We start from the raw sequence: 26,713 nt of genomic DNA on the forward strand, positions 1-26,713 counted from the left end.
GCAATCAAACATCAGACTTGTAAGCTTATTGATTACCTATGTAAATCCATTTTGCTATGCAACTTGTTTTTGTGGAATCCGAGATAGTTATAAAAGGTGCTCATTAGTAAAGATGGCAGGCATTAGAAAATTAAACGTTAAGATATACTGGGGAAATTGCCGTTAAAACTAAGCGTTCGACAATTCAACACTGCTAATTAGAGAACAAGGGGATTTCTTCACGAGCTATGGGTAAGGGATGCATTTTATAAGCATTTTCATGTATCAAGATATCGATTAGTGGTTGAAACGGACTACCGTATTATAGACCCTGGTGTGCATAGGAACCAACAAAGTATGGTATGGCTGAAGTGAAGTCCATTGGCTGGGACAGGAGATTGAAAAGATAACGTTTCAAATATCGGCGACCATTCTCACTAGGTGGCCACGAAAATTATGCAAAATTTAATTTTTGTTAAAATATTTAACACATTTGAAGATTATAGAGCGTAATATTCCATTAACCCCCTTCCTTCGGGGGCTGGGCTGTAATCGCCGGATTCCACTGGAAGCTATAATATTTGACTCGTTTGTGTTATTTCCATACGTAGCTTATTCCATAGGACTAAGATATAATTTCACCCTAACAAGACGGTAAAAAAAACACGTACATTGTATAGATATGATCCATACTTTAATGTACGTCACACGCGAAGAAAGGTGTGGAAATATGTGCATATAGAAATCATTCATCTCGGCATACTGTGTAGCTCATTCATAGCTCAAATCGACGTTCATACCTATTTGGATTTTGGAACGGTGTAAAAGGGATTTTTTCCCCTGCAACCGGAAGCATAAAACTCGAGATTATCAAGAATTTGTTGGTCTTTTCTATACTTTGTGGAAGACTGAATAAGGTTTGGGCGAACACAAAGTCTAACGATCACAATACTGTATATTGTAACCCCATAAAGCCTAATATTTTTGTTCTGTTTCATTGAATGTCAATTGCAAGAGACTATGGCGAAAGGGAAATTTTCTGTTGAAAATTTCAAATATTAAATTATCTTCACCTACGTGTATGACATAATGTCTGTTATATTATCCTTAAAGATAAAGGAAATTCTGGCAACATCTTTTGCGTCGCAGATTCAGGCGGGAGCGTCCTCCACAATCCTGCAGCGCGGCAAATTCACTGTGCGCAGATGTGCCAAACTTCCTATGAAAATAAATATGATAAATAATTTCCGTATACCCGAATTAAAAAAATTCATTAAAATAAAATAAATTACGTAATATATAAAATAAATGAACATTATTTTTCATATTGTCTATTAAACATGAGATACTCGGGTAGTAAGATAAGCGAACGCGTAAACTTGGCACCCGACCAGAAATACGAAACATAAACATTGAGCTGTTCCAACAAGTGCTCCTCCCCATTAAATTGCAAATGGTGATGTATTGTTGAGGTTCCTAGTTTTTTTCTTGTCCAAAAGGTAAATAATTTATATGTTACACCACATACAGAAAGTAGTTTTAAAATTCAATCTTTCTCTCGTCTCTTCTCATGTGAAAGATTTTGTTGTACCGGCCGGCAACATTTGACAGCTTTAGTCGGGGAGGAAGTACAGCTGATAGAACCAACCAAAACACAGCTGATATAAATGTTTAAATTTAATGATTATTCTTAGTATTATCTCTATGATAATATTACATATTTATAATTTGTATATTTTGCTTAATAACAAACTCTCATTTACCTGTAACACATTACGATGAATGTGCTAGTGAACGTTCTTTGTTTTGATGGAGCTAGCCGCCTAGGCATTCTAACCAATCAGAAACTGGGTCAGAGATACTGCAGCCAATCAGCTTCCTAGCTTTGGTCACGTGGTTTTTGTTATTGTTTGTCAGCTGGGCCCTCAGCTGATTTCACATCCAGTTCCACACCAATGTATATCGCGGAAGGACCTGTTTGTGTGCACGTCCTTATGGCCGTATACGTTAACGATAAGGACACATACCGGATTGTTACATAGCAGTAGGAGTTGATTTTCTGAATTTTTATCAGTAGCAGTGGTCGGACTTCTGTTAACTATCAGTGATTGAATGTGATTTTTTGGAAGCAGCAGAACATAGTTGACAGCATTTACCGGTACTAGTGGTAGATCCTGTTATACCTTCAACACTTTGGATTTAGAAGTGAATTGACCTATAACAAAAATGTCTACGGGGAAACGTTTAGCAAAGAGGTCCATTCTCGGGACCCGAGTTGCTTGCTGTCTTGACGACGGAAAGTATCACGGTGGAGTTATTTGTGCCGTGAAAAATACAGACGAAGGTGGCCCTCCGGTGTACTCTGTTCGAGTAGAGGGCGAGAGACGGACAAGGGAAGTACGTGAGGGTGACCTCGTTGGAAGTGGATTCACTGCTGTGGGGTCGGTCAAATTAAGGTCTGGTCAAAAAGTCTACATAACGCACAATAATCGGGAAGTCAGTGGGAATGTCCTTTATCATAGGCCCAACATCGACGAGGTTCTTATCTCTGTCATCAGCCCAGAGGTAAGTTGCCGGACATAATCCACATCATTTGTGTCCATTTTGTTAACTAGTGGAAGCTTCCTGCCTTTTATTCGAAATATGGACTCATTATTAACATGTTTTGGTCAAGAATTAGTACCTGATAAGGTTCACCAAAAACTGCTCAGGTTTTTTACTTTGTCATGGCAAAATGTTCTTGTTGAATCGCTATTTTCAAATGACAGCTTCTTTGTACTACTAACTCTTGATTGTCTAGGTTGCATGCAATTATAAATTCGAAGAATTTCGAAAACCCTATGACAAGGTGAGATGAATTCCGGGTTATTTGGAAAAAAATTAAATTCACCTAGTCCACCATTTTGTCTATGATATCATCTTGTGACGTGTTGTGATTTGGTCCTGTGAACATTTATTACTGCAGCTTGTTATTAGGTTCGAATAAATATTAACCTTTAGGTTTGTGGCCTTTCAGTTGCTCATTTACATTTATGTGCTATTAGTTATTATATCTGATTAGGGAGAATCCCCGAGAGTTTACTTTATATGAAAACACTAAACTAACGATCAAGCCACGACACCGGCGTTATTAATGTTTAATAAATATTTTAGTTTTGCGATTATTTTTTCATTACATATAATATGAAAGGAATTTATTGTTCTGGAGATGACTGGTTATATGTGGTAGAGGAATCTGTTGAATGTTTGTCTCGGTTCATAATCCAAATTACGTTAATCCAGTGTTCGTATGTTATATAACCCCTTCAGGTAATAATAATAATATTTTTTTTTTTTTTTGTAATATCAAGTGCCAAATTATGTGGTAGTTCCTAGCATTTGAGAGTGATATGTCCCACTTACAATTTCAGGCGTAAAATTGACATAGGCTTTCTTGCTTTTTTTTTTTTTTTGTTTAAAGGATGTGCATATATTAAAACATTTTAACCCAGTTAGTCAAATGCACAAGAGCCCTTTAGTAACACGCATGTATGATCATGTACCTTAGGTTAGTGGAGATTAATGTATTTCAAATAATGGTCTTTTTAGTTATCTCTCTCTTTCTCCAAAAAAAAAAATCAATGGCGAATTTTCATGATAAGAATATAGCAGCTTTTCTGAGTTAAATAACTGTGTTTTGGGAATATAACTTGTATAATTTCTTAAATTTGACCCTATCAACATTTTGTTCGTGACCCCATTGTTCCCTTATGTCTTTGTTCTCTTCTACTCATTTGTGAAGAAGATATCTTTATTTTTAGTGTTCTTCGTTTCTGCATTTTGGTGTACTGAGTAATGTATAGGGGTGTAATCTTTGGTTATCTTTTATATTGTTTTTATAAGTATTGTTACCAACTGGTTGATATCGGCTTCAATATTTCCCTTTGCCATTGATGCATTTTCTCAGTTTTCGCTCTATGAATGCATTTATAGTACAGTACTCAGAATTTAATGGACTCCTTTGTTTAAAAAAAAATGTCTAAAAATCGACTCGAACTAAAAGCTTTCTTTAACAGTGTGTGAAAGAAAAACAGACCACGATTTCTTTTGAAAGTTTAGCAGAAGTGATTCACAAAAGGGGGTGGGGGAGCAAAATAATCGAGGGAGATTGTTTGACGTTGGCAGAATTCTTGCATGAGTCTCTCGACCGCTCTGTTTGTACAGGTGCACTTTGCTTCTCCTAGTGTGGGGGACCCATTGTCGTCCATATTAAAGAACCATTATGCGACGAAACTAAATAAGTTTGCTGTGATGTGTGTTATATGCTAGGGAAATGATGAGTATCATCTGTTACATAGTTTGTTCAGTTTTTGCAATATGGTCTAGAAATGAACAGCATATTTCTCAAGTATCCTGATCTGGTATTGGATTGTAAGAGTTGCTAGGGAATATTATGAAACAAAATGTTTTCCCTTATGATGAATAAGAGTACTTTTCTAATGTGTGAAATGTTCAGTCTATTCCCGTATTCAGTTTATGTTGTTGCAGTTGGTAATGTATGATTAGTAGCTCACTGATGATTATGTTTTGCAAGATGTTTTTATATCTTATTTGTAAGTTAATTGAAATCAAGTCGCTAGTCAGCCAGGTGCAATGTTCATCACATATATTGCTTTAGATAATGGCATGCGGTACGGTACATTGGTTGTGCAAGCTTCGTAACAATTCACCAATTTAATTCTCTCCTCTCTCCTCTCTCTCTCTCTCTCTCTCTCTCTCTCTCTCTCTCTCTCTCTCTCTCTCTCCAAGTTATGTATGACAAGTGTTATTGTATTCCAAGCACCTTTCTATTTGTCATTAGCATTGTATTAGCTTCTCTGGTAACTTAATAAGTTGGTGTAAAAAAAACTAAGAAGTGGTTTTATATTGGGTATTATCAGATATACAGATTCTTTATTTAATTAGTACTAAATTATTACTTGATTACTGCATGAATAAATCTTGGAATTGGTTTCAGGATTCACATTATTATGGAGTAAGTTTCATATTTTGTACTGATTAATTTTTTTTTTTTTGTACGTTATGTATCGGCCGTGGCTGAATAAGTGTCGTGGACTTGTTCCTTTTATGTATTAGAATGCACGGTCGATTAATACTTAAGTAATGTTGCTTATCAAATTAAAAATTTCTTACTTTATTATGTGACACAGGAGCATATGCGTGATATAGCCTTAGGATTGAATACACGTTGCAATTTCTCTCTCTCTCTCTCTCTCTCTTCTCTCTCTCTCTCTCTCTCTCTCTCTCTCTCTCTCTCAGTATATAGAAAGGCTCCCCAACTCCATCTGTTCCCATTATTACTCTCTCCCCCCCAGTTCCTCCAAATCTCTCACTTTTTTTCATCTCCCGTCCCTCTAAAATAGTGGCTTGATGTCGTAGTATGGCTGAAATTGAGTTGTCGGGGGTGGAGTCGGGTTGAGGGGGAGTGTGGTTGAATGAGGGTTGTTTTATAGATGCGTAGTTTGGTGGCTTCTGTTTAGTTAGCTTGAAATGGATGCGTACTTAGAATATGCAAATATGATATAATGTTACAGTAGGTAAGTTCTTTTGTAGGATATTTTACTGGAATTTTTATTTTATCATCTTTCTACTTGCTGATAGATTTTGGCTACGATTGGGTAATAATAATCTTTGGCATTTCCAAGTTTTTTCCTGCTGAAGACACACACACACACACACACACACACATATATATATATATATATATACATATATATATACATATATATATATATATATATATATATACATATATATATATATACATACATATATATATATATATATATATCTATATATATATATATATATATCTATATCTACCTTTTTTTTACAATAGGCCCGTTTTTTCTCAGTTCAAACTTTTAAAAGGTCTCTCTCTCTCTCTCTCTCTCTCTCTCTCTCTCTCTCTCTGTGTTGTAGGAGCAGAAGATGCCTTATGAGTAACAGCATCCTGGATTCCTGGTTTGGGAAGGAGAACGAGCAGTCTCCCTTGGCAGCAGTGACGGGGACGAGGGATCCCGTCGAGCTGAAGGGGGAAAGTGGCTTTGTGCTGGAAGCCCTTCTCTTTCTTTTATGCATTTCGAAATCTTGGCTTTTTCTTATTTACATTTCATCTTCCTTTACCGTTTTTATTTGTGTTGTCCACGATCTTTTTTTACGTCGACCGTGGTTTTTACTTTATGTACAATGCCATATCCCTCATCCAGTTTCTCCTACCGAACTAAAAAAACTCTTACGAATAATAATCTCAAGTGATTTCGGGTTGGTAGTTGTGATTATTTACTATCAGTCAGTCATCCTCTAATTGTTTGTGTCAGGGTTTCTAAAGCAAATCAGCATGATGTCATACCACCTATTTATGAATATGCTGACAAGGAGACTCAAGCTGTTGCTATGTGCAACACTACTTGCAACTCTCTCTCTCTCTCTCTCTCTCTCTCTCTCTCTCTCTCTCTCTCATTCGTTTTATTTCAAGTAATTGTTGGATTGATTGGTCATCACCTACTTTTCGGTCTTGCCTGGCTTCTATTGTTCTAATTTTCGTAATCATGGTTTATGTATTGCTTTTGGGTGTTTGATTTCTCTTTAATGTTTTACGAAATGACCATTTTTTTTCTTTTTTTTCTGTATTTGATAACAAAACTCGCTTACATTAGACAATGCTTTTGGCAGACTAAGGTTTCCTTGTTTTAAAAAAAGATAAAGTTCGAAGATTTTATTTCTGATAATTTTTTTTTTTCAAGACAACGAAGACCTTCAATGCTTTAGCGCCCTCATGGTCTGGAAATGGTATTGGGTATTCTGTATTTGAATTCGTGGTGGAATTTTAAATTTACTGAAAGAAAGTGATATTATTTTCCCAGAATAAATAAATTACAGAATCTGATCAAGGTTTTATTTGTGTTGATTCAAAAGACCTTGCTTGTATTTAATTGCAGGTAATCCATTTCTTATCTTGGTAATGTGACCACAACGTTGTGACTTTTATAAGAGGGAAATAAGGCTAATGGATGCTGTTGGAAATATTGCGTAGCAAGAGTGTCAGTAGGTTGAAGAGATGTTGAGAATTTTGCATATTTGGCGGTTTAAAGGTAATACAAGTGAAATCAAAGAATGCATTCCATTAAATGTTTCGTGCCAGATGACAGTCTTGTGTGTGTGTGTGTGTTGGGCGATGAGGAAACAACCTTCTCTGTGGCGGTCGAACCTTGAGGAAGGCCGTTTGGTGAGAGGTCTTTCGTTGCTGGTGCCTCCCTCCATTCCATTGCATGTGATTGGCCGTCGACATCCTCCTCCTCTCCTTCTGAAGGTGGAAGTGGGCCCACGGTCTCTGGATGTCCCTCCTGTATCAGGGGAGGTTGGGGTTTAAAGAGTAGGTTTGCCACGTCATTTGGGGAAGTCTGTGGCGGAACTCCAAATGCAGGTTCCATTGCACAAGATTTTATGTTGGTCTTGGTTGGACTGGCCTAATTGCTTGGTTTCCCGTTACTCGCATGTGATTTTCTTTTGCGAGTATATTTTGTTTTGGAAGCTATTGGTGCCAAGATGCGTGCTCTATATAGCTTATTGGCCGTAAGCTTTAATTTATAAGTATAAAGCCTTTCTGTATGTTAGGTGTAATATAGTCCCCCTCGTCTTCAATTAAAATGTTTGTAAGGGTGGTGCTGGCAGAGGTGTCGTAAGGTCGTATAGTTTTTTTCTACCAACACGGCACATTCGAGGTCAGTTTAGGGCACTGAAAGGGCAATAGGTCATTGTCAGTGTGGCACTTGAGCCACGCTCTTTTCTTTTTTTTATTCTTGTGAAAGGGATGACAGTACCGTTACTTTATTGTTAACAGCTACGACATTTATACGTGTCGGTGGTATTAATTTAATTATCTTGATTAAATTGTTTTTACATCATTACAAGTTTTTTTCTAATTTTCAAATATCATATCACTCCTAGCGTTGATGTAACTTGAATTAATTATGTTAATAGGATTTTATCTCTTAAGTGCTAGAACAAAGTTTTTGCCACGAAATAAACCCTCATACAGAAGTAAGTCCTTTTGTGCGAAATGGTTTTGGAGTTATCTCGCCGATTATTTTCACGTGATTGGTCTTGTGTAGCCTAATGACCTCATTATTCTCTCTCTCTCTCTCTCTCTCTCTCTCTCTCTCTCTCTCTCAAGGACATGTGTGGCATTGAAGGGTTTTCTTCCTTTCTACTTATTACTACTTAGGCATTTAGAAATAAAATATTGATATTTATCTGTTAGTGAAAGCATTATTTAAGCAAATTAAGCATTTGAAATACTGCATTGTATCAGGAGTAATTGTTGTTATATCCATTAAAGAATAGTATTCAAGTTAGAATAAATCATCGGTGTCCGAGTAGTGATTCATGCATTAAAAACAGATTTTCAAATATTTGGGGTCCTCAGTTTGTAGGTCATGAAAAACTTGTCCATAATATCATCTTCATCTCCTCCTACGCCTATTTACGCAAAGGGCCTTGGTTAGATTTCGTCAGTCGTCTCTATCTTGAGCTTTTAAGTCAATACTTCTCCATTCATCATCTACTTCGCGCTTCATAGTCCTCAGCCATGTAGGTCTGGGTCTTCCAACTCTTCTAATATGCCTGTTGTAATTGAAATGCTTTACTCATGTTGATTTTTTTCTGACCTCGAAGAGAGAGAGAGAGAGAGAGAGAGAGAGAGAGAGAGAGAGAGAGGTCATACTAACAGAGACTTCTCTGTCGTTTAGCTCATTGGTCTCCCCTCCTCCCAGTGATGCCTTATCGCCCTTTACCCCTTCCCTTGTTTTTTTTGCTCACCCATATAAATCCTTCAGAATAGGGGGGGGGGGTGCCAAGGTGTTGGAGGAAATAGGTGTGATTCTTCAGGCTCCAAGACCTACATACTAGCAAGGCTCAAACTTTTGTTGGAATAGCAAAATGCTAATGTTTAATGGCATCAACTGATTTGACTTCATTTACAATCTCTCTCTCTCTCTCTCTCTCTCTCTCTCTCTCTCTCTCTCTCTCTCTATTTTCTGAGTTATGATTCTTCAAAAGTGTTTTTAGCTGATAGATAAAATGGGTAAAAGAAGAATAAGAACACTTAAGATAGCTAACCATGGTAAGGGATAGTTTTTAAGTTAAGTATATATTTTTATGAGTAATGCAAGGTATGGTTTAGCCACAATTCTATTCGCATTAAGGTACAATTTTTGTTTAGACGAAGTTGCTATTATTTTAAAATTTAATCTTTATTAACTCCTATGATTATGATTTTATAATATATTTACATAGTAAATTCTATCAGTTATGTTTTCCACAAGGAGCTGGTTTACTCCATACTTTGGTTGCTAGCCTATATATCCGCTAAATGATTAATATCATGCCTGGGTCTTCTCTTTGTATGTTGTATGATTCCAATTTCTTTGTTTTCCAGGATTTCAATTTATGTTGAATTATTTGAAATCTTTGAAGAGTTGAATCCATTCGAGTCACAGTTGCCTAATGATTGTATTATTTTTCTCATTTTCTGTTTTTTTTTTTTTTTTTTTTTTTTTCTTTTTTTTTTTTTTTTTTTCTGGTATTGCTGCCTAAGTAAGTGTACAAACTTAACAAATCTTCATCTCTCCTAAACTTTTCGTATGTAGTAGGACCAGGTAAGCAGTTTTCCATGTTAGGTGAGATGAGCCTTTTTCTTAATGAGGCTCCTGAAAAAAATGTCAAAATTCATTGTTGCATTCACTGTTCTCCTAGGTTATGTATGGCCCGCCCCCTTCCTTGCAGTAAAACTTCCAAAACATTAATCGCGTCATAACTTGCACCGGTCTCAGAAGTCATCATGATTCACCCATATCCTGTATGCATCCCTGGGATTCCTGAATGCTGGGACCCTTTCCTTCCGTTGAGACTTTCATTTCACATATCCAATCCTTTCTAGACCTTCCTCTCTAACGATTCTGATGTGCCAAAACTTTTAATTAACCTGTCTATCCAATTCTTTCTACATGACCCAACCTTAAAATACTCTTAATTCTTTCATTCACCAACTTATTTTACCACTTTTATGTATTTCAAATTTCTCACATTAAAATTAATGTTACACCGTATGGAAGGAGAAAGGATTAATGAGGTGGCATCATTTGAATATTTAGGAACTATGATCTCCAATGCAGGGTCTTTAAAAATAGTGTTTAGTGAAAGATTGAAAAAAAAGCAAATCAGACAATGGCTATGTTAAGTCAAATTTGGAAATTAAATCTCCTGAAATTGCATTTAAAATCAGGCTATAGATCCGTTTAGTGAGATCAGTGTTACTGTATGGACATGAGTCGTGGTATGAGAATGAAACAATCTCCAATAGATGTAGTAGATTTGAGAACAAAGCCCTAAGAGGGATATTGGGCAGGACAGGATTAGAAATGAAACTATGAGAGAATACACAAGTGCCATAAGTGGATGATATGATGATGCGGGGTAGATGGAGATGGTTTGGGCATCCTCTTCGCACTCCTCAAGAGAGATTAGCCTAGTTCACTAAACTTTAACTGATCTCCATAAGGCACTAGAAGAGTTGGAAGACCCAAGCCTACATGGCTGAGAACTATGAAGCGTGGAGTAGGAGATGATGAATGGTGAAGTACTGAATTAAAAGCTCAAGACAAAGACGACTGGCGAAATCTAACCGAGGCCCTTTGCGTCAATAGGCGTAGGAGGAGATGATGATATGTACTGCACAGACTTTATCACAACCACGGCTTATGTATATAGCTCAACATCCTCTGCTTTTTCTTTCATTCTCGTTTAACTTCCACACTACACTACCATAAGAGAGTATGCTCAAAAACGATTTCAGAGAATTTTAGTCCACTGCCAATCTGTATCATTATTGATATTGTTATTATCATTGTGATTATTTAGCGTTTAATAGTCCTCCTTCATTGTTTATCACAGTACCGTAATGATATATTATACTGAGATCCCTTTCCCGTACGGAGATCCCATCAGTGTTATTTATGGGGGTTAGCAAATGAACCTCACCGGGTGGCATGGATATCAAGAGGTTGTATCCCAACTTTAAACCCTTCCTTAAAATAAAAACAATTTGTTTATGAAACGGTCTCCGTTAATGAATTGTCCCTCTCATTTTCTTAGTAGCTGGGATCAGAAATTGGATGGGTAATAACTTTTCTGTAAAATACCCATAAGAATGGCTTCAATCGTGACGGGTGTGAATGGATACAAAGTCGTTCATTAATTGTATCGTTTGTTGAAAACGGAAAACGCTCATATCTAAGGTCTTACTTTGGCAGTGAATATGAAATGCTATATTAAGTTTGCATTGGTGTTCGAGTCTGAAATTATCCGTGGCTCTATCTACGTGTTAAAAATCATTGAACAAATCTGAGGCAACTAAATTGTTTCATTTAACAGTGGCTCAGAAATCGTTAACATTTGTGACTCATTATAGGTCTACTTGCTATGGAAGTGGTCATTTGGGAAATGATAACATGCTGTGCAATATACTCAAATAGTAGAAATATAAAGTTGTTTCATATACAGTATCTTTAGTTTACTTGAAAACAAGCTCACTTAATTGTGATATAATTTTATTTTTAAACTTACTCTCATTTGTATTTTATTAGATTATACTGCATCTAATATACATACAGGCATACTCAGCTTAAAGTCATTTTCGTAATACACATAAACATTGAGAGGAATAAAACTATTATAGACAGATTTTCACCGACACCAACTTTATTATTCATTGGTATAGCACGTTATTAAAAAAAAAAAATCCAGAAGTCCTATAGGTATACTCGTAGGAAGGACGCGGCGTAAAACCTCACATTCATTCTCCCTAGGCCTAGAGACAGTACAGTGGAAGCCCCTTTCCTCTCCCTACCCATTTCCCCCTAATTCTTGTAATCTGTAGCTGCAGGCAAGACGCCTTTGGATGACGGTTGCGTTGCAAACCACTTCTACCAGGAGGTTGTTTAGCGGTTCATTGCCATTTAATGTACCCCAAGTAGTTCCAAATTTTCAGCTTTATATTTTGTCCTCTCTCTCTCTCTCTCTCTCTCTCTCTCTCTCTCTCTCTCTCTCTCTCTCTCTCTCTCTCTCTCTCTCGCAATATTCTTTTCTTGTAATGTGCAACCCTAATGCTGAATAAATAGAGTTATGCTATGTTATTGTTCTGAATCCAGAACTACAACATCCGCTTTTTTTTTCCTGACCGAATGATACCCAAATCTAAAATTAAACATTACAATAAGAATTTCAGTGTTATTCTACACTGGGTTTATGATACATAGTTTAATGATAAGTTTGGTCTGTGGATCGTTAATGGCGGGATAAATGAATTTTATTAGCTGATATGTTTTCGTCTCCTCAAATTTGGACTCTATCCCACGTGACTTTCAAGTGTTTTGGACAAGAGGACTTCCCTCTTCTTTTTCTTCTTTGTTAAAACCCTCCTGAAAAGCGAAAGTCTTGGTATCATCACTTCTTTTACTTGTTTTTTTATGTTAAAATGTTAAAAAATCTGGAAAAGAGATAAACTTAAAATATGGGTGTATTTTAGAAGTATCAGAGTTGGTATACAGTTCGTTCAAAGAATATTTTCAAGTAGTTTAATCTGGATTCTAGTAACATGCAGAAACGTGGCCATGTATATCTGTACATTTTATTAACGTGGAAATGATGGATGCTAGCAAAATATTTGTTCATTGTGGGACAAATGATTTCTGTAACTTTCGTTGCAGTTGCATATCCTGAAAATGGATTGCATGGGATAAATAAATGGATCATTCTTTCCAAAATGTTATAGAGTGGTACACTTATGGTCCACGCCGTGCCTCAAGTGACTTTCTGGATTATAATCTGGAGGGCTTCTTCCCGAGTGTGTGTTGGGGGAGTGAGGACCTCAAAGAGTTGCCCTGGAAGGAGAGGGGGAGACCTTGTTGATTAGAAAATATAAGACGTACCGAAGACAAAGAATTGGAGATGGTGGTGTGATAAAGAAAATTGTGGGTGAAAGGACATCGAATATGATAACACAAAGAATGGATTATGTGAACTGATCTTCGCTTTAGGTAAATTGACGAGCATAGCTTTGCTGAAGAAAAAAATATTGTGAGCATTGTTTATTAATCGCGGTAAGAGCACTTTGGTTGGGGTTACCTTGCAAGAAGGAATGATGAGCGAAATGTGAGGGAGAAAATTCCAAGGTATTGCAGCTATTTTGAACAAAGAAAATGCAATTTATTACAAAAGAGATTTATACTGAGTTCATCTATTAAGGTAGAGGATGTGCCTAGAACTTCCAGGTAGAATACTGGTGAGAACTCTGAAAAATATCGATCAGAATTCACTAAGGTGGAAGATGGATCGCATAAAGCTGGGAGAAGCGTAGCAGAAGTACTTCCATATTTACCTGGGCCCACAGGGAGGGAAGATTTAAGCCCCAGGCTGAGGAAAGAGAAGGGAATAAGGGCTTCCGGGTGTGGAAAAAGCACTAAGAATGAATGTAATATTAAAGAAGAGAGCGATGTATAGAAAATGTACACAGAAGCGTTTTAGGCTCTGTAGAATGTTAGGCTGCCTACTAGTGTACGTTTGTCTGTAATGTTGAGAGAGGGTAGGGGGACGATCAGGGATTGGATTGTAAGTTCATGCTTTTTTTTTTTCGGAAAGAAAGTCTTTTTTGTTTTTTAAATAAATTTCATTGTCAGTCATATATCTGCTCCTTCATTTGGCAAATCGATTAAGTAAATAAATGTCTTCCGTTTTGTATTTAATGCGGCCGTTTCGTCCTTATCAGTCGTTCTCTAATTTCACATTCAGTCTTCGTGTCTTTTTAGGCCTCATAATACACGTATGATGTTTGTATTTGTTTAGGGTGTGAAGGCTAAGGCTGAGGCTGGGCTGGCCAAATAACAAAAACATAAATACGGTGCTTATGAAAAAAAAAGAAAAAAAAAAAAGAATATGACGATGATTGCCTCTCGAATTTCCTGGTATTAGTCATCCACCTTACCGGCTACTCTGAATTCCCAAGAAGAATTGCTGCTCTCGATCGCTGTAATCACTGTACCAAGTCTGTTTTCGTAATATATTCTTACCAGGGTTTCCTTGAATCGTGCTGGGCTTGTGCCACCTCTGTCTCTCGATTAGCAAGAAACTCCTATTTCCTTATTTGTTAGATTTTGTAAAATCCTACTTAATGCGCCTTTTCACCAAATGACACAACCGTCTTCTTCCCATTAACTTGCATTCCGTTAGGTGAAATTCAATAGTGATGGTCTCGTTCTTTCAGTGACTTGGAGATTTTATAGCCTTCCCCTTAAAAAAAAAATAAAACGATTGTCAGTTCTCACATGGCCTTACAAAGAACGCTGTTGTCGTATTTGTTTCTATTATCTGTTAGGTTTATTGTTGACCCTTCTGTTTACACCTTTCTTCGTTTCTCGTGAAATTTCACTTCCTTTTTTTTGTTTTGCTACCTCATCCAACTCCACTGTTATACAGGCGGTTCATGTATTCGAATTTTTTTATTTTTACTTTTTTGAAAGAGGTAGGCAGATCATTGCCAGGTAAGCTCTGCCTATAGCCAAGGGTCAATAGTAATGGTTAGGATTCAGACGTCATTACAAGATTACCGTCGCATGAAATTATAAGGTTGATCTATGATATTTAAATTATTTTTTATAGCTTCTGAAATTATTTAGTTCGTATAAACTCGAAATGCCTTTGAATTTCTTAGATTGAATAAAGAATTCTAGCTGTCTTATAATAATAGTGCTTCACGAGTGTTTTCCCTTTGGTGTGAAGTTTTGTCTGTGCTACTTGGAGCGTAACTGGAGATTAATGATTTCCCTTTTTAGCATTTTTTTCTGAGACGTGTTTAGCTTTTCTGTAGGGTATGTAGGATTCAGAAGCCTTCCCGTATCTCGCTTTAATCTTCTTTTAAGACTTGGCTTTTGAAGTGAATGGTATCCCTCTCTACTCTTCACCTGGCTCCTTTCTTTTAATAAGACATCCTGCGAAGGTTCTTACAATGATTTGTTGGTTGGGATGTATGTTAGGCTTGTGTGGCAACATGACCCTCAGTAGTTCTTGCTTTCCCTTGATATTTATGGCGAACGTGAACTTACAGAAATATTCCTGTCTTATTGAGGAAACCTTTCCTTCATGCTGTTATGTATTCCTTGGTTGGTTGCTGACTTGTTTAGGAGTCTGGTCTGTTAGTTATGTTCTTCTATACTACTGCAAGGCTTGGGTCTCTGTTCAAATAAAAACGACCGAACAGGGAATACGGTTTTATGCACGTACACTCTGTATTCGACGGAAGAAATGTGTTAGATTCTGTCGTTTCAGTTTTATCGGGGGATCAAAATTTTTTAGAAAATTATTTGAAACCAAGCACATACTTTGAGTTCCAGGTTTCTCTAGAATCCTTGCAAGTTTAGGTGAATGCGTTTAGATGAATTCCATTAAGAAAGAAAAAGGGGGTGGTAAGGGATAGGCGTAGTTTTAGAAAGCTATCATATTTGTATCTTGTCAAGCAATGCGAGATCGTTTGTCATTTCATAATTTTCCTCAATAGCTTCATGTTTATATTGTTTACTTCCACAGTAATTCGAACTTGCGTGCGAATTAGGTTGTAATTGCGTATCATTTTTGTATAAAGAGATTTGTGATGGATTTGCTAAAGGTGTATTTTTATCCCCGGCCGTTCCCAGAGAAACGTGATAAGGGCATTGCCAAGTTATTGATGAAATGATTGGTTTGCAACGAAGTCGATAGGATTCTCCCCGGTGTGGCTTTTCGTGTCTCATTGGGAGTACGCGTGTCAACGTTGGGTAATGTCAGCGCGAGAACATAATAGCCATTCTATTACCAGTGGTGAATCCACGAGCTTACACCCAAAGCCGGATGTGGCAACCAGCAGCCAATCCCTAGATATTGAAGTACGATTGGGAGGGAGCATTTGTTTAAATACAGAATTCGCGATTGCTCCCAAGTAGATTCACTACATATCCTGAAATAAGAAGGAAGTAATATTGTGCACAGTCTAGATCTATAATGAATTTTGTTTAGCCAGTGGAACTATAGTGCGTTCTTTCCCCTATCGTGCGTGTACTGCTAGTTGTATACCTGACAGTGGCGTGAGTGCAAATTACCTGTTGCAAATTATTGATACAAACCCCTCCTCCCTTGACTCCGGCAAGGGGGAATTGCCTGGCGTTCTTTATCTACCCTTCCAGTCAGCTGTGTGTTAAGGTTTTCGGATATTCCACATTGGATTCTTTACGTATTTAACTTTTATTGTTAATAATATATGAATCTCTCTCTCTCTCTCTCTCTCTCTCTCTCTCTCTCTCTCTCTCTCTCATGATGAACACCTGTCATAAGTGGCCAAAATGCTTTTCTCTTATATTACAGCACTTCCTGTTCTCCATTAACCATTTCAGTAACATTATTTCCGGTTTTTAAGGTCAGTTTTTCCTTCTGTTGGTGGATATTTAATAAATCCCCCTGAACCTTATTTTCTGCTCCGGTGGTATCTTGAGATTTGGTCGACGTCAATGTCTAGTGCTCACTTATGAGTTTTAGTCCTGGGTCTTTTCTCAATTGAAATGATATTTCGTTCGAATTTTTATTTTTTATTTTTGCACATCTAATGTTTAATATGTCTTTTGATATTTTTAATAGAAATAATTACATCCTTTACACATATTGCATATGTACAAAGTACTTTTTTTCATATTGTATGTAATATCAGATGAAAAACTTTGATACAACGTAACTTTTATTTTTCTTTGTATTGCAGCTTCCATGAATTCAGTTCCTATCATAGTGTTTATCAACGTTACATTATAAATATATTCTTTTGTAAATAGCGTATTTAATAACTTCAGTCAATAACAGTTCCGAGATATTTCGGCTTTTTTGGTAGTGCGTAATAGCGTCATGTGCTACGGCTTTTGTCTTCCTGTATTTTTTGTTTCTCCTGTCCCCTCCCTTGCCCGTGGCAAAGGATTGTATATTTTTCTGTCATTATTACATTCATCAGGTGTTTTATATAATTGATTTTCAACACCATTCTTGCTTTGGCTTAAATGTACTTCCGTATTACCCAATATTCACTACATCATCCTGCCGGCATCCAACATTAGTGAGCAGCCGCCTTTATCCCTTGTGTACAAGAAGGCTCCTCCCCCCCCCCCCTACCCACAACGCCCGGCCTGCTTCCTCCTTTCCTTCTACGTTTCCAAATCACCCGTTGCGATGCCTATGCCTACAACTTCTACCTCCCCCTCCCCATACACGCACACGCGCGCTCACGGGGGCTCTCCTGTTTCTACGACGTGTACCCCTGGAGTTCAATGACCTCGCGAGTGTCGTAGTGGAAGGCGTGCTGGTGGGTGGGGATGGTCCTTGTAGTAGTAGGTGACGCAAGGGAGAGGACTACGGTCCGGGTGTAGGGAATTGAAAAAGGGGGCGTGGCCGTTCCGAGGGGAGGAAGAGGAAGGATAAATGGCATGGACGGGAACGGAAGAACTACGTATAGAAATAATTGTGATTATAGGAAATGATTATATATATATATATATATATATATATATATATATATATATATATATATATATATATATATATGAGAGAGAGAGAGAGAGAGAGAGAGAGAGAGAGAGAGAGAGTGTGTGTTCTGTAACAAAGACCATCACATGTAAATGAAGAAAAATAAAACCCGTTACATGTGCTTTTTGATGATCAGAAAGAGATGTCAGTAAAAAGAAGAACAAAGGAATCCGCACAGGAAGTAATATCCGGAAGTGGAGAAAATTATAATGTTATGACTGTGCATATTTCCTTTTCGTGCAATTATGTTTTACATCACCCTCCCTTCACAAACTCCTTGTTTGTCCTTTAACGCACATATATATCCAGCAGTCGTGCCATTTGTTAGGCCTTTGGTAATGCAAGGGGTTTTTTTAGGAAAAGAATTATTCGGTGATTTTGAGTTTGTTTTAATGAGGCTATTTGTTCCATTCAGTTTTATTAAATTTTCCTGAAGACTATAATTAAGTCGTAGAAAATATTAGACTAACAAGATTTTTGAGATACACAGCACACTTTTTCTCCTACAATAACAGCATCAGCTCTTGTTGACGCTCCCATAGCAACACGGATAACAGGAAACCCCCTCTGGTGGAGGGCTGGTGGTACTACTTTTCTGTAAGGATAGTAAAGTTGAGTTTGGAGGCTGTGGGTGGAGGGGCAGGGGTTCGTGGTAGGCATTATTAAGCTTGGGTCTCTTGAGGGGGGGGGGTGTTAAAAGATAAGGACAGGGGCTAGGCCTCCTGGATTGATCGTAAGGCTCACCTCTGGTCTTTTCTCGTTGTTTTTTAGTGTTATGTTCTTGTTGTTCAAGGTCAGAATCTTAACCTGTGGGAACATAGGTGTGTTATTGATCTTTCCATGTCCCTAATCAGTTACATATATATAGTTTGGATCTGAGGCGTTTCCGCATGACATCAGAGGGAATGGATATAACCGGAAGTCAATATCACATTATTTCTGTAACTACTAAAGTCAAGGAAGAAAGAAAATCTTGATTTAAAAGTGAAGTAATGCTGTGCCCGTAGCTGCTTCACAGTCACGCGTATTATGCTTGAGACGCTTTTGGAAAGGTTTTACGTGCTTTTCTCCAAGAAGAAAATAAACCCAGGACCAAATTTGATCATCTGAAAAGGGTGGTCTCGCTGGAGGATAGCAAGAGGATGTAAGGGCCAAGGCAGAAGGATACCCAGGGTCATTTAACCCTACTTCTATCCCGGTCCATTGTCCCCTTTCGTTTTAGGCTTAAACTTTATCGTCCATTATCCCTCCATAGGCATGGTTCCCCGCTGATGTTCTTTAGACATCCTGTATTCCCTTTCTCCATCTTCATTCGCTGCCTTGCACGCATTCCACAGCCACCGGATATCTACTTTGGAAAATGCATAGGTTGTCTATCACGGGGCGACCGCTCCCGCTTGGAATAACGGGCGTGCATAGGCCCCGTTGAGTGCTACTTTCTTTGGGAAGACACTTTTCGTTCCCCTCCTCCTTCATTGTGCGGTCACTCACCCTCCACATTCGTTGTTGCCCTGTGGTAGACACATTGCCACGGGTGCTAATGTACTCTTACTGCTGTGGCTGCCACGTTACGGGTATATTTTTACCTTATGGGAGTTCGCATCTGCTGTTTTTCTAGATATCTTCGTCTATATACCTCCATGCTGCAGTTGTCTCACAGCGTATTGTCAGCCGAGAATAGTGACCTTTCATGCTATTCTGAGGCTGGGAACGAGACTTAGACTCTAGATTTCCGAGGAAGACATGCAAGTCTACTTGGCCGCGTTGGGGTTATCGCCCGCCGTCTGTGTTCGTTGATCCCAAGTCTCTACACCGGCTGTTTTAAACCGATTTGGGTGTGGATTTATCGATCTATAGACAGTGTCAAGTGGATCAGGTATTGCATGTTGTATTTCCAGAACATTTCCTTGTCATGACAACACGCAACTTCGCCTGGAAACAAATTTCCCCGAAAGTCGGCTTACTAGAAAATTGCGCGTCCCCTGTTCTTTGTTTGGGTAAAAGCGGCACCAGCGCATTCGGGAAGAAGTGGCAACCACGCGCTTGGGGGTTTGTTATTACATGACGTCACAAGGTCGGGGGGTTCGCGAGGTGGGGAGAGGACAGATCCTGGAGGGACAGATGAGAAGAAGTAAACGGCATAGTGCGCGTTGTGTAGTTTATATGAATGCTTGCTTGCACACGCGCACACACGTCAGTTTCAATTCGTGATTTCTGGCATTTTCAAGATGACATATAACATTGTTTATTGTTATTTTGACTCCATAGATACGCCAGTGATATTAATAATGATTATTCTTATTCAGTCCACGACTGAAAAGTAAATGTAAATTTCATTTTTTTTTTCATAGTAGCTCTTCCACCATTAAAAACTAGTCGACAAGTCTTCAATTTGCTTATCCTTTAAAAGTTTTGAATAGGTCATAGTCATTTTTATATTACAGTAGATGAATTCATATGCCACAGGTTTCCATTCATGTAGTGTGGTATATTATGGATGGTAACTTTAAAAAGTGAGAGAGAGAGAGAGAGAGAGAGAGAGAGAGAGAGAGAGAGAGAGAGAGAGAGAGAGAGAACCGGCTTTGGATCTTCTGTGACTTGTGTTTTCATCTCTTTTCGTACCCCGTGTCCTGCCCCTCCCCCTGTTCTCTCTTCCGTCTCTTATTTTCCCGTCTCTCATCATACCCTTGCTTTGGACGAACTTTCGCTTTGTCATTGGACTGGTGTCAGTCCGGTTGGCAGTTTAACACAAACACACACATGTATGTGTGTATACTCCTCTATATTCCAAAAGAATGTTTGTGCTTGAAAATCATGCATAAGCTCGATCACACAAATATACAGTACTCTCTAACACAATGATCGATGTGATTTTTCGTCCTAAGTCGATTTGTTATTTGAAGATGGAAAGGAATCGAGGAGAGAAGGGCTGAAGGCTGGGTCCCCCCCCCCCCTTTTTTTTTCTTTTTTTTGAAGGGAGGAAGGAAGTTTTGTTAAAAAGGGGGGCCCGAGAAAGTGATCAAGGGGGAGGGGTCTACTAATGACGGGGTCTGGGGTCTGGGGATATGGCATGACATCAGTAGCTTGCCGTTCGAATCCGTGCGGAAGTGTTGCTAGGCCAAAGCACAGTTCGTAAGGTGTGTGTGGACTTTGGGGAGAGGGGTTGGGTCGCTGGGGGGCCGGGGATGGGGAGGGTTGATTGAGAGGCTGGAGAGGAACGTAGTAGGTTGTGCGTCTTATTATCTGTGTGTTTAATTGGGGGTTGTTGAGGGTTTGTTTGGATGTAGGATTGGATCTGTTGTGGGGTATGGTTTCGTATGAGGTTATCTGTAGAACAACTTCATTTCGTATATGGATATTAACTAGAGTATCAAAACACACAAACACACCAACACACACATATAGATAGATAGATAGATAGATAGATAGATGACAGTTCTCATTTATTCCACCTCTTTTCGATCCCATTTCGTCCCTGTCCAAATACTTTAATGCAGGGTCCTGCTATAATGTTTCCTGCGTCATCTTTGCCGTGTCTCACAGAGCTATACTGAAGTGGTGTTGAATTTCCTTTATTTGCCCGACTCCCGCTCGTCAACACCGGTCGGTGGTATATATGCGCAACATCGTGGAAGTGGGAGGAGAGCATAGTGTATGCAAAGTGACATAACTAGTACAACTCTGGGAAGGTTTTTGCTTTTTCTTTATGAGAGAAAGAGAAAAAAAATGTCCTTTCTCAGAGTTAGGTCTTGATATCATAGACTTATGTTGGTGTGGGTTCACTCGTTTCATATTGCCAACTACATTCATCATCTACTCCGGAGCATCGAATTTCGTCGTTGGGTACGATGGATTGATTAAATAAGAAAATTAATAAAATAATAAAATGGAACTTTATTTAAGTCATAATTTGTCCTTAGAACCCAGAGTGCACGAGTCAGGACCAACGAGGAAGTCATTTGGTTCTGGGTAGTAAGTGAAATAAATGAAGTGTTATATGTCATGATGCAAAAAGTTGCCCATGAAGGCCAAAAGTGACTGTCATAGTGGCAATGGCTTCATTATTCCTTTAATGCATAAAGATAAACGCGTTTTTTTTTCATTGTAACCTTGTACTGAACTATGTACTCCAGGAGAAAACACATACTTATCAAAACTTTCCGTTTATTTTCTATAAAGATGAAAATAGAATACTTTCATTCATAGGGTTTTGAATTCCTTGTATAAAATGAATACATCGCAAATGGAATATAAAAACAGAATAAATAAAAAAAAACTATTAAAAGATAAAGTTGTACAATACCACATTCTTTTTTTATAGTAATAGGCAGTTGAACCCTGTTTATGGTATTTTGTAAGCTACTACAGGGTTCCAAATAACCTTTTCTAAACCCAACTTTGTTTCATAGTTATCTGAGGAAAATTTTCAGTCTTGGTAGGTCATGTGCTCTAAAAACAATGTATTAGACCCTCAACGCCGGTTGGGTAGGTTGGGCAAGCGTGCATTTTAGTAGGATTTCCCCTGGGTTGCCGGAATAATCGAGTCCTTGCACGCCAATCCTAACTCTTGACTGACGACAACAGGCAGATAGGGTTATGTGTACTTTTATCTGGAATTCAGTGTTGTGAGTGTCCCGCCATTTTTCTCTTCGTCTTCTTTTCGGGCTTTGTATTAAGACGGTTAGTTTTTACAGTGAGTTACAATATTGTTATTTCAGTATCCTATCATTATTATTATCGTCATATTATTTTAAAAATTTGTTTTTGAAATAATTTATTTTGATTGTTCATTATTTCTCATATCGTTTATTTATTTTCTTATTTCCTTTCCTCATTGGGTTATTTTTCCCTGTTAGAGCCCTTGGGATTATAGAATTCTCTCTCTCTCTCTCTCTCTCTCTCTCTCTCTCTCTCTCTCTCTCTCTCTCTCTCTCTCTCTGTACCCCACAAAATAAAATATAACGGCATTCCGTTATAAGGGCTGTAGCCTCTTCGGTCAAATGAAGTTTGACATGTTCCGCCAAAGCCAGTTGAGAATTTCTCTCACCCCGAGTTTCTTTTCATGACTTCCGTGTCAAAGTTTATTTGTGTCCCGACAAAAACTGCATTACCATTGACACGAGACTCGATTGTCTTTTTTTTTTTGTATTTTTGAATTACTGGTTTTTAGGTACCTGTGATTGCCACCGTAATTTCATTTAGTTTATAAATAGAATTGCATACAGTACTAGCTAATGTCGTTTTTATTTTATACGCGCTCACACCAAATGGTCTTGTCTGTATACTTATTTGAAATTTGATATAACTATGAATATATGTACTCACACAATATCTTCCATGGGAAATAATAATTTGTTTATTTATTTACAAAGGAAACCTATCATTTGTGTGTTAAATGTGAACAATAGTTTTTCTTCTTAATCTGACCAGCGTCAAAAATTACCAACTTTTGTTTATATTCAAATTATGCCAGCTTTGGATGTCAGTTGAAAAATATGGAATTATTGTAATCATAAGTTTTTGGAGTCATTGATAAAGATATGAAAATAAAATTATTTCTAGGTTCGCTCATATGTCCTAATAGGATGAGGGCCCCAATGAAATGGGCTTTAGTCGACAAGTGGAAAAAAGAAAAGCATGTTAGAATTTAATAGATCCGGACAGGGCCGTCTACTCCATCTTATGGCCATTGGATTCTCTCTCTCTCTCTCTCTCTCTCTCTCTCTCTCTCTCTCTCTCTCTCTCTCTCTCTCTCTCTCTCTCTCTCTCATAATTTTATTATTAATATTTTTATTATTATGCAACGTAACATTTGCTGGAAGTTTGAACTTCAAAAGTTTCACCGAAGAAAAGGGCAGACTGAATGTGTTTCTCAAAATAAATATGCAATCAAGAATCCTATTTAGAATTTAAATGGGTTGTATACAATTAGAGAGACACCGTCATTACAAAGATCTGGATGTTGTGGAACACTGTTTCTGACCTGCTTACAATCATACTTTGAGCTTTGTAAGGGTTGAACTTCATCCCCCATGATTTGCACCATGCACTCATTTTAACTAGAACTATATTAATGGGTTCCTAAACCACAGGTCCGTCGCAAAGAGAGTAGTATCATCCACATATGCAACGAGGCAGTTTTTTTAGGACAAACTATAGTATGAAAAGTAATTGGCCGAGAATTTTGCCCTTAGGAACACCAGGAAACACATGGTATTTCATTCCGATAGTCATTATGGTGCCCATCAACAACTACTCTGCAAATATGCTCAGGCGGCACGAGCCAACCGTTGAGATACTACCGCTAGAGAGTTAATGAATCCTTTGGCTAGATAGTACGACCTCTTTGGTTACTAGGCATTTTTCCTTTGCCTACACATACACCGAATAGTCTGGCCTATTCTTTACAAATTCTCCTTTTTCTTCCTACATCTGACTACGCTAAGATAACCGAAGTTTTCGGCTTCACTCAAGGGGTCATTATTGCACGGTAATTGTTCAGTGATTACTTTTCACTTGATAATGGTAGAGAACACTCTTTAGTTATGGTAAGCCATAGCTTCTGTAACATGGTCTTCCACTTTCTTGGGTTAGACTTCTCTCTTGCTTGAGAGAACACCTGGGGACACTATTACATCCGTTACTACATTTTCTTTCCTCACTAGGCTATTTTTCTTGTTGGAGCCATTGAGCTTATAGCATCGTGTATCATGTTTTTCCAACCAGAGTTGTAGCTTATAATTATAATAGGAGCCCCTCTGTTTAAGTTTGAAAACAGGGGCTGGTGATTAACACAGTTAAAGGCACTACTAAAATCAGGGTCAATCATACGATCTTCCTGACCACAATCAACGGATTTTTGTACACCAAGTATCTTATGTTATTAAAAGTGTTGTGATAATAGGTATTTTTTTTCCTTCGTGCCAGTATAGCGAAAATATACTGATTATCATAACTGAAAATTTTATAAGTTTGGATTCGAGAAGATTTCTGAATACTTGTCTTTGAGAAGCCTTTACAATCTGAGAGAAATCTCCCAGTCAATCTGCTGTAAGGTGGGGGACATAATTAAGGTACCGAGTACTTTTCTGCTATGTACATGTGGTACAGTACAAATTCCAAATTTTCATTCCTTGTTTGTAATTGGAATAACTATGATGGGAATCAACATTTTCCACTTGATTCGCAAATCACATTTCTGTTGTTGCTAAGTAACCTTATCCCACATCTGTGGTTGATAAATAACCCCATCTCACAAGTCCAGTTGATAGATAGTCCTATCTCAGAAGCCTGGGTGATAAATGATTCTCTTCCATAGCTCTACATAAGTAGAATAGTTTAACGAGATTAATCCATTTATACTCCTTTGTCATGAGGCCATCAACATATTTTTCATAAATGACACATCTGTCAATAAAACTGTTGATCTATCTATCTTTTTCTGAATTGTGCTCGCCCTTCTCTTCGTCATCTATCATCACATTCTAGTGATTAATTGATGTTAGGTAAAGTTCTCACTCAAGATCGTGTGGGGAATATACGCGTTCTGTTTAGATACGATGGTGCTGGGAGGTTTTGTAGCGCGGTTTTCGTTGATTTGTAGGCCTATCGAGTCGTTATCTTACGATACTAACATCCATATCACTTATCTATCCTTCCAGATACGAACCTTGTTATCTATAGGACTCAGGGATTAGTTATTCGTCTTGTTCTGCATCTTGTGTAATTGTGCTATTTCTTATTTGAATTGTGTTATGATGATTTATGGAAGATGCAGTCTTCTTTTACCTAAGATCTGTCTCAAAAATTATTTGGCACGCATGGCAGTAATGTCCGTTTATTATAACTTGTATTTTGGTGCAAATGTATTTTACATGTCGTTACACTTTTCATGCCGGCTTGTTTTTATTCTGTTCGGGGTTTATTCTTTTTTAAACGTCTGCGTTACAGAAATGGTGTCGACTACAGAAATTTTGGCGCCGGTTTAGAATGTGGCCTACCTTTTTTATTCTTGTTTAGTATGTGGCCTACCTGGCTTGTTAGGTTAGGTTAGGTTAGGCCACATACTAAACCGGCATCGAAATTTTTAGGTAGAAGGAAAAATAACATTCTCTCTCTCTCTCTCTCTCTCTCTCTCTCTCTCTCTCTCTCTCTCTCTCTCTCGTGTATATATATATATATATATATATATATATATATATATATATATATATATATATATATATATATGTATATATATATGTATATATATATATATATATATATATATATATATATATATATATATATATATATACATTATATATATATATATATATATATATATATATATATATATATGTATATATATACACCCAAGTGCCTGCTTTATCTCCAAGCACACTAATATAGAGAGGTCATGAAGTTCTCGAAGGTATCTTTGGTTTCTATTTCGTGTAGCCTGACGTTAAGACGATAACGTTATCTCTTCCTTGTGTGTTAACATAAAGCTTTGCGTGTCTCTTTATAGGCTAGTTCTATTTGGCTTGTTCAAAACGATTAGATTAACAAATTAATGATATCATGAGACATGTACTAAATACGTTAATTTTTTAGTTAGTGTTTTGTTGTTTTTATCACTGAACCTTAAGGTCCAGCGAAATGAGCAGGGTGTCACTGCGATCGAGGTGTTGTGCTTATTGCCCTTGGCATACGGCCATCTTGCGAGGTGGCAAATATCTGACTCCGTCTGTGTGCTGGCTTTGAGTACCCCGAGCTGTTGTGTCGTTTCTGTGCTCTTTAGTTCCTGGAGAGAGAGAGAGAGAGAGAGAGAGAGAGAGAGAGAGAGAGAGAGAGAGAGAGAGAGAGAGAGAATAACTTTGGCCGTGGAAAATGTCTCAATAAGGAAAAATACCCACTAATATGTTTAAGCTGTAAGGGCTCTTATTTAATTAATGTCTATCTCTTTAAACATATACAGTATGTGCTGTATTTTTAATTATTGGTTTTTCAAATATTTACATGAGAATTTTTTAATGTAGGCCTAATTGAGGTCGAAGAACTAATT

At 37.7% G+C, this 26,713-nt stretch overlaps 1 protein-coding gene across 1 annotated transcript in view; it reads left to right on the plus strand.

The window, feature by feature from the left end:
• The first annotated feature begins 1,914 nt into the window (after positions 1-1,914).
• LOC137617183 (zinc finger protein 395-like) overlaps positions 1,915-26,713 on the plus strand; it is an 86,653-nt gene continuing 61,854 nt past the window's right edge. Inside the window, exon 1 of the mRNA XM_068347064.1 lies at positions 1,915-2,544. Coding sequence (XP_068203165.1) covers positions 2,206-2,544 — 339 coding nt within the window. The 5' untranslated portion in view covers positions 1,915-2,205. The remainder of the gene's footprint in view (positions 2,545-26,713) is intronic.

The sequence above is a fragment of the Palaemon carinicauda genome, chromosome 2 (assembly GCF_036898095.1).
Source record: "Palaemon carinicauda isolate YSFRI2023 chromosome 2, ASM3689809v2, whole genome shotgun sequence".
Lineage (NCBI taxonomy): Eukaryota > Metazoa > Arthropoda > Malacostraca > Decapoda > Palaemonidae > Palaemon > Palaemon carinicauda.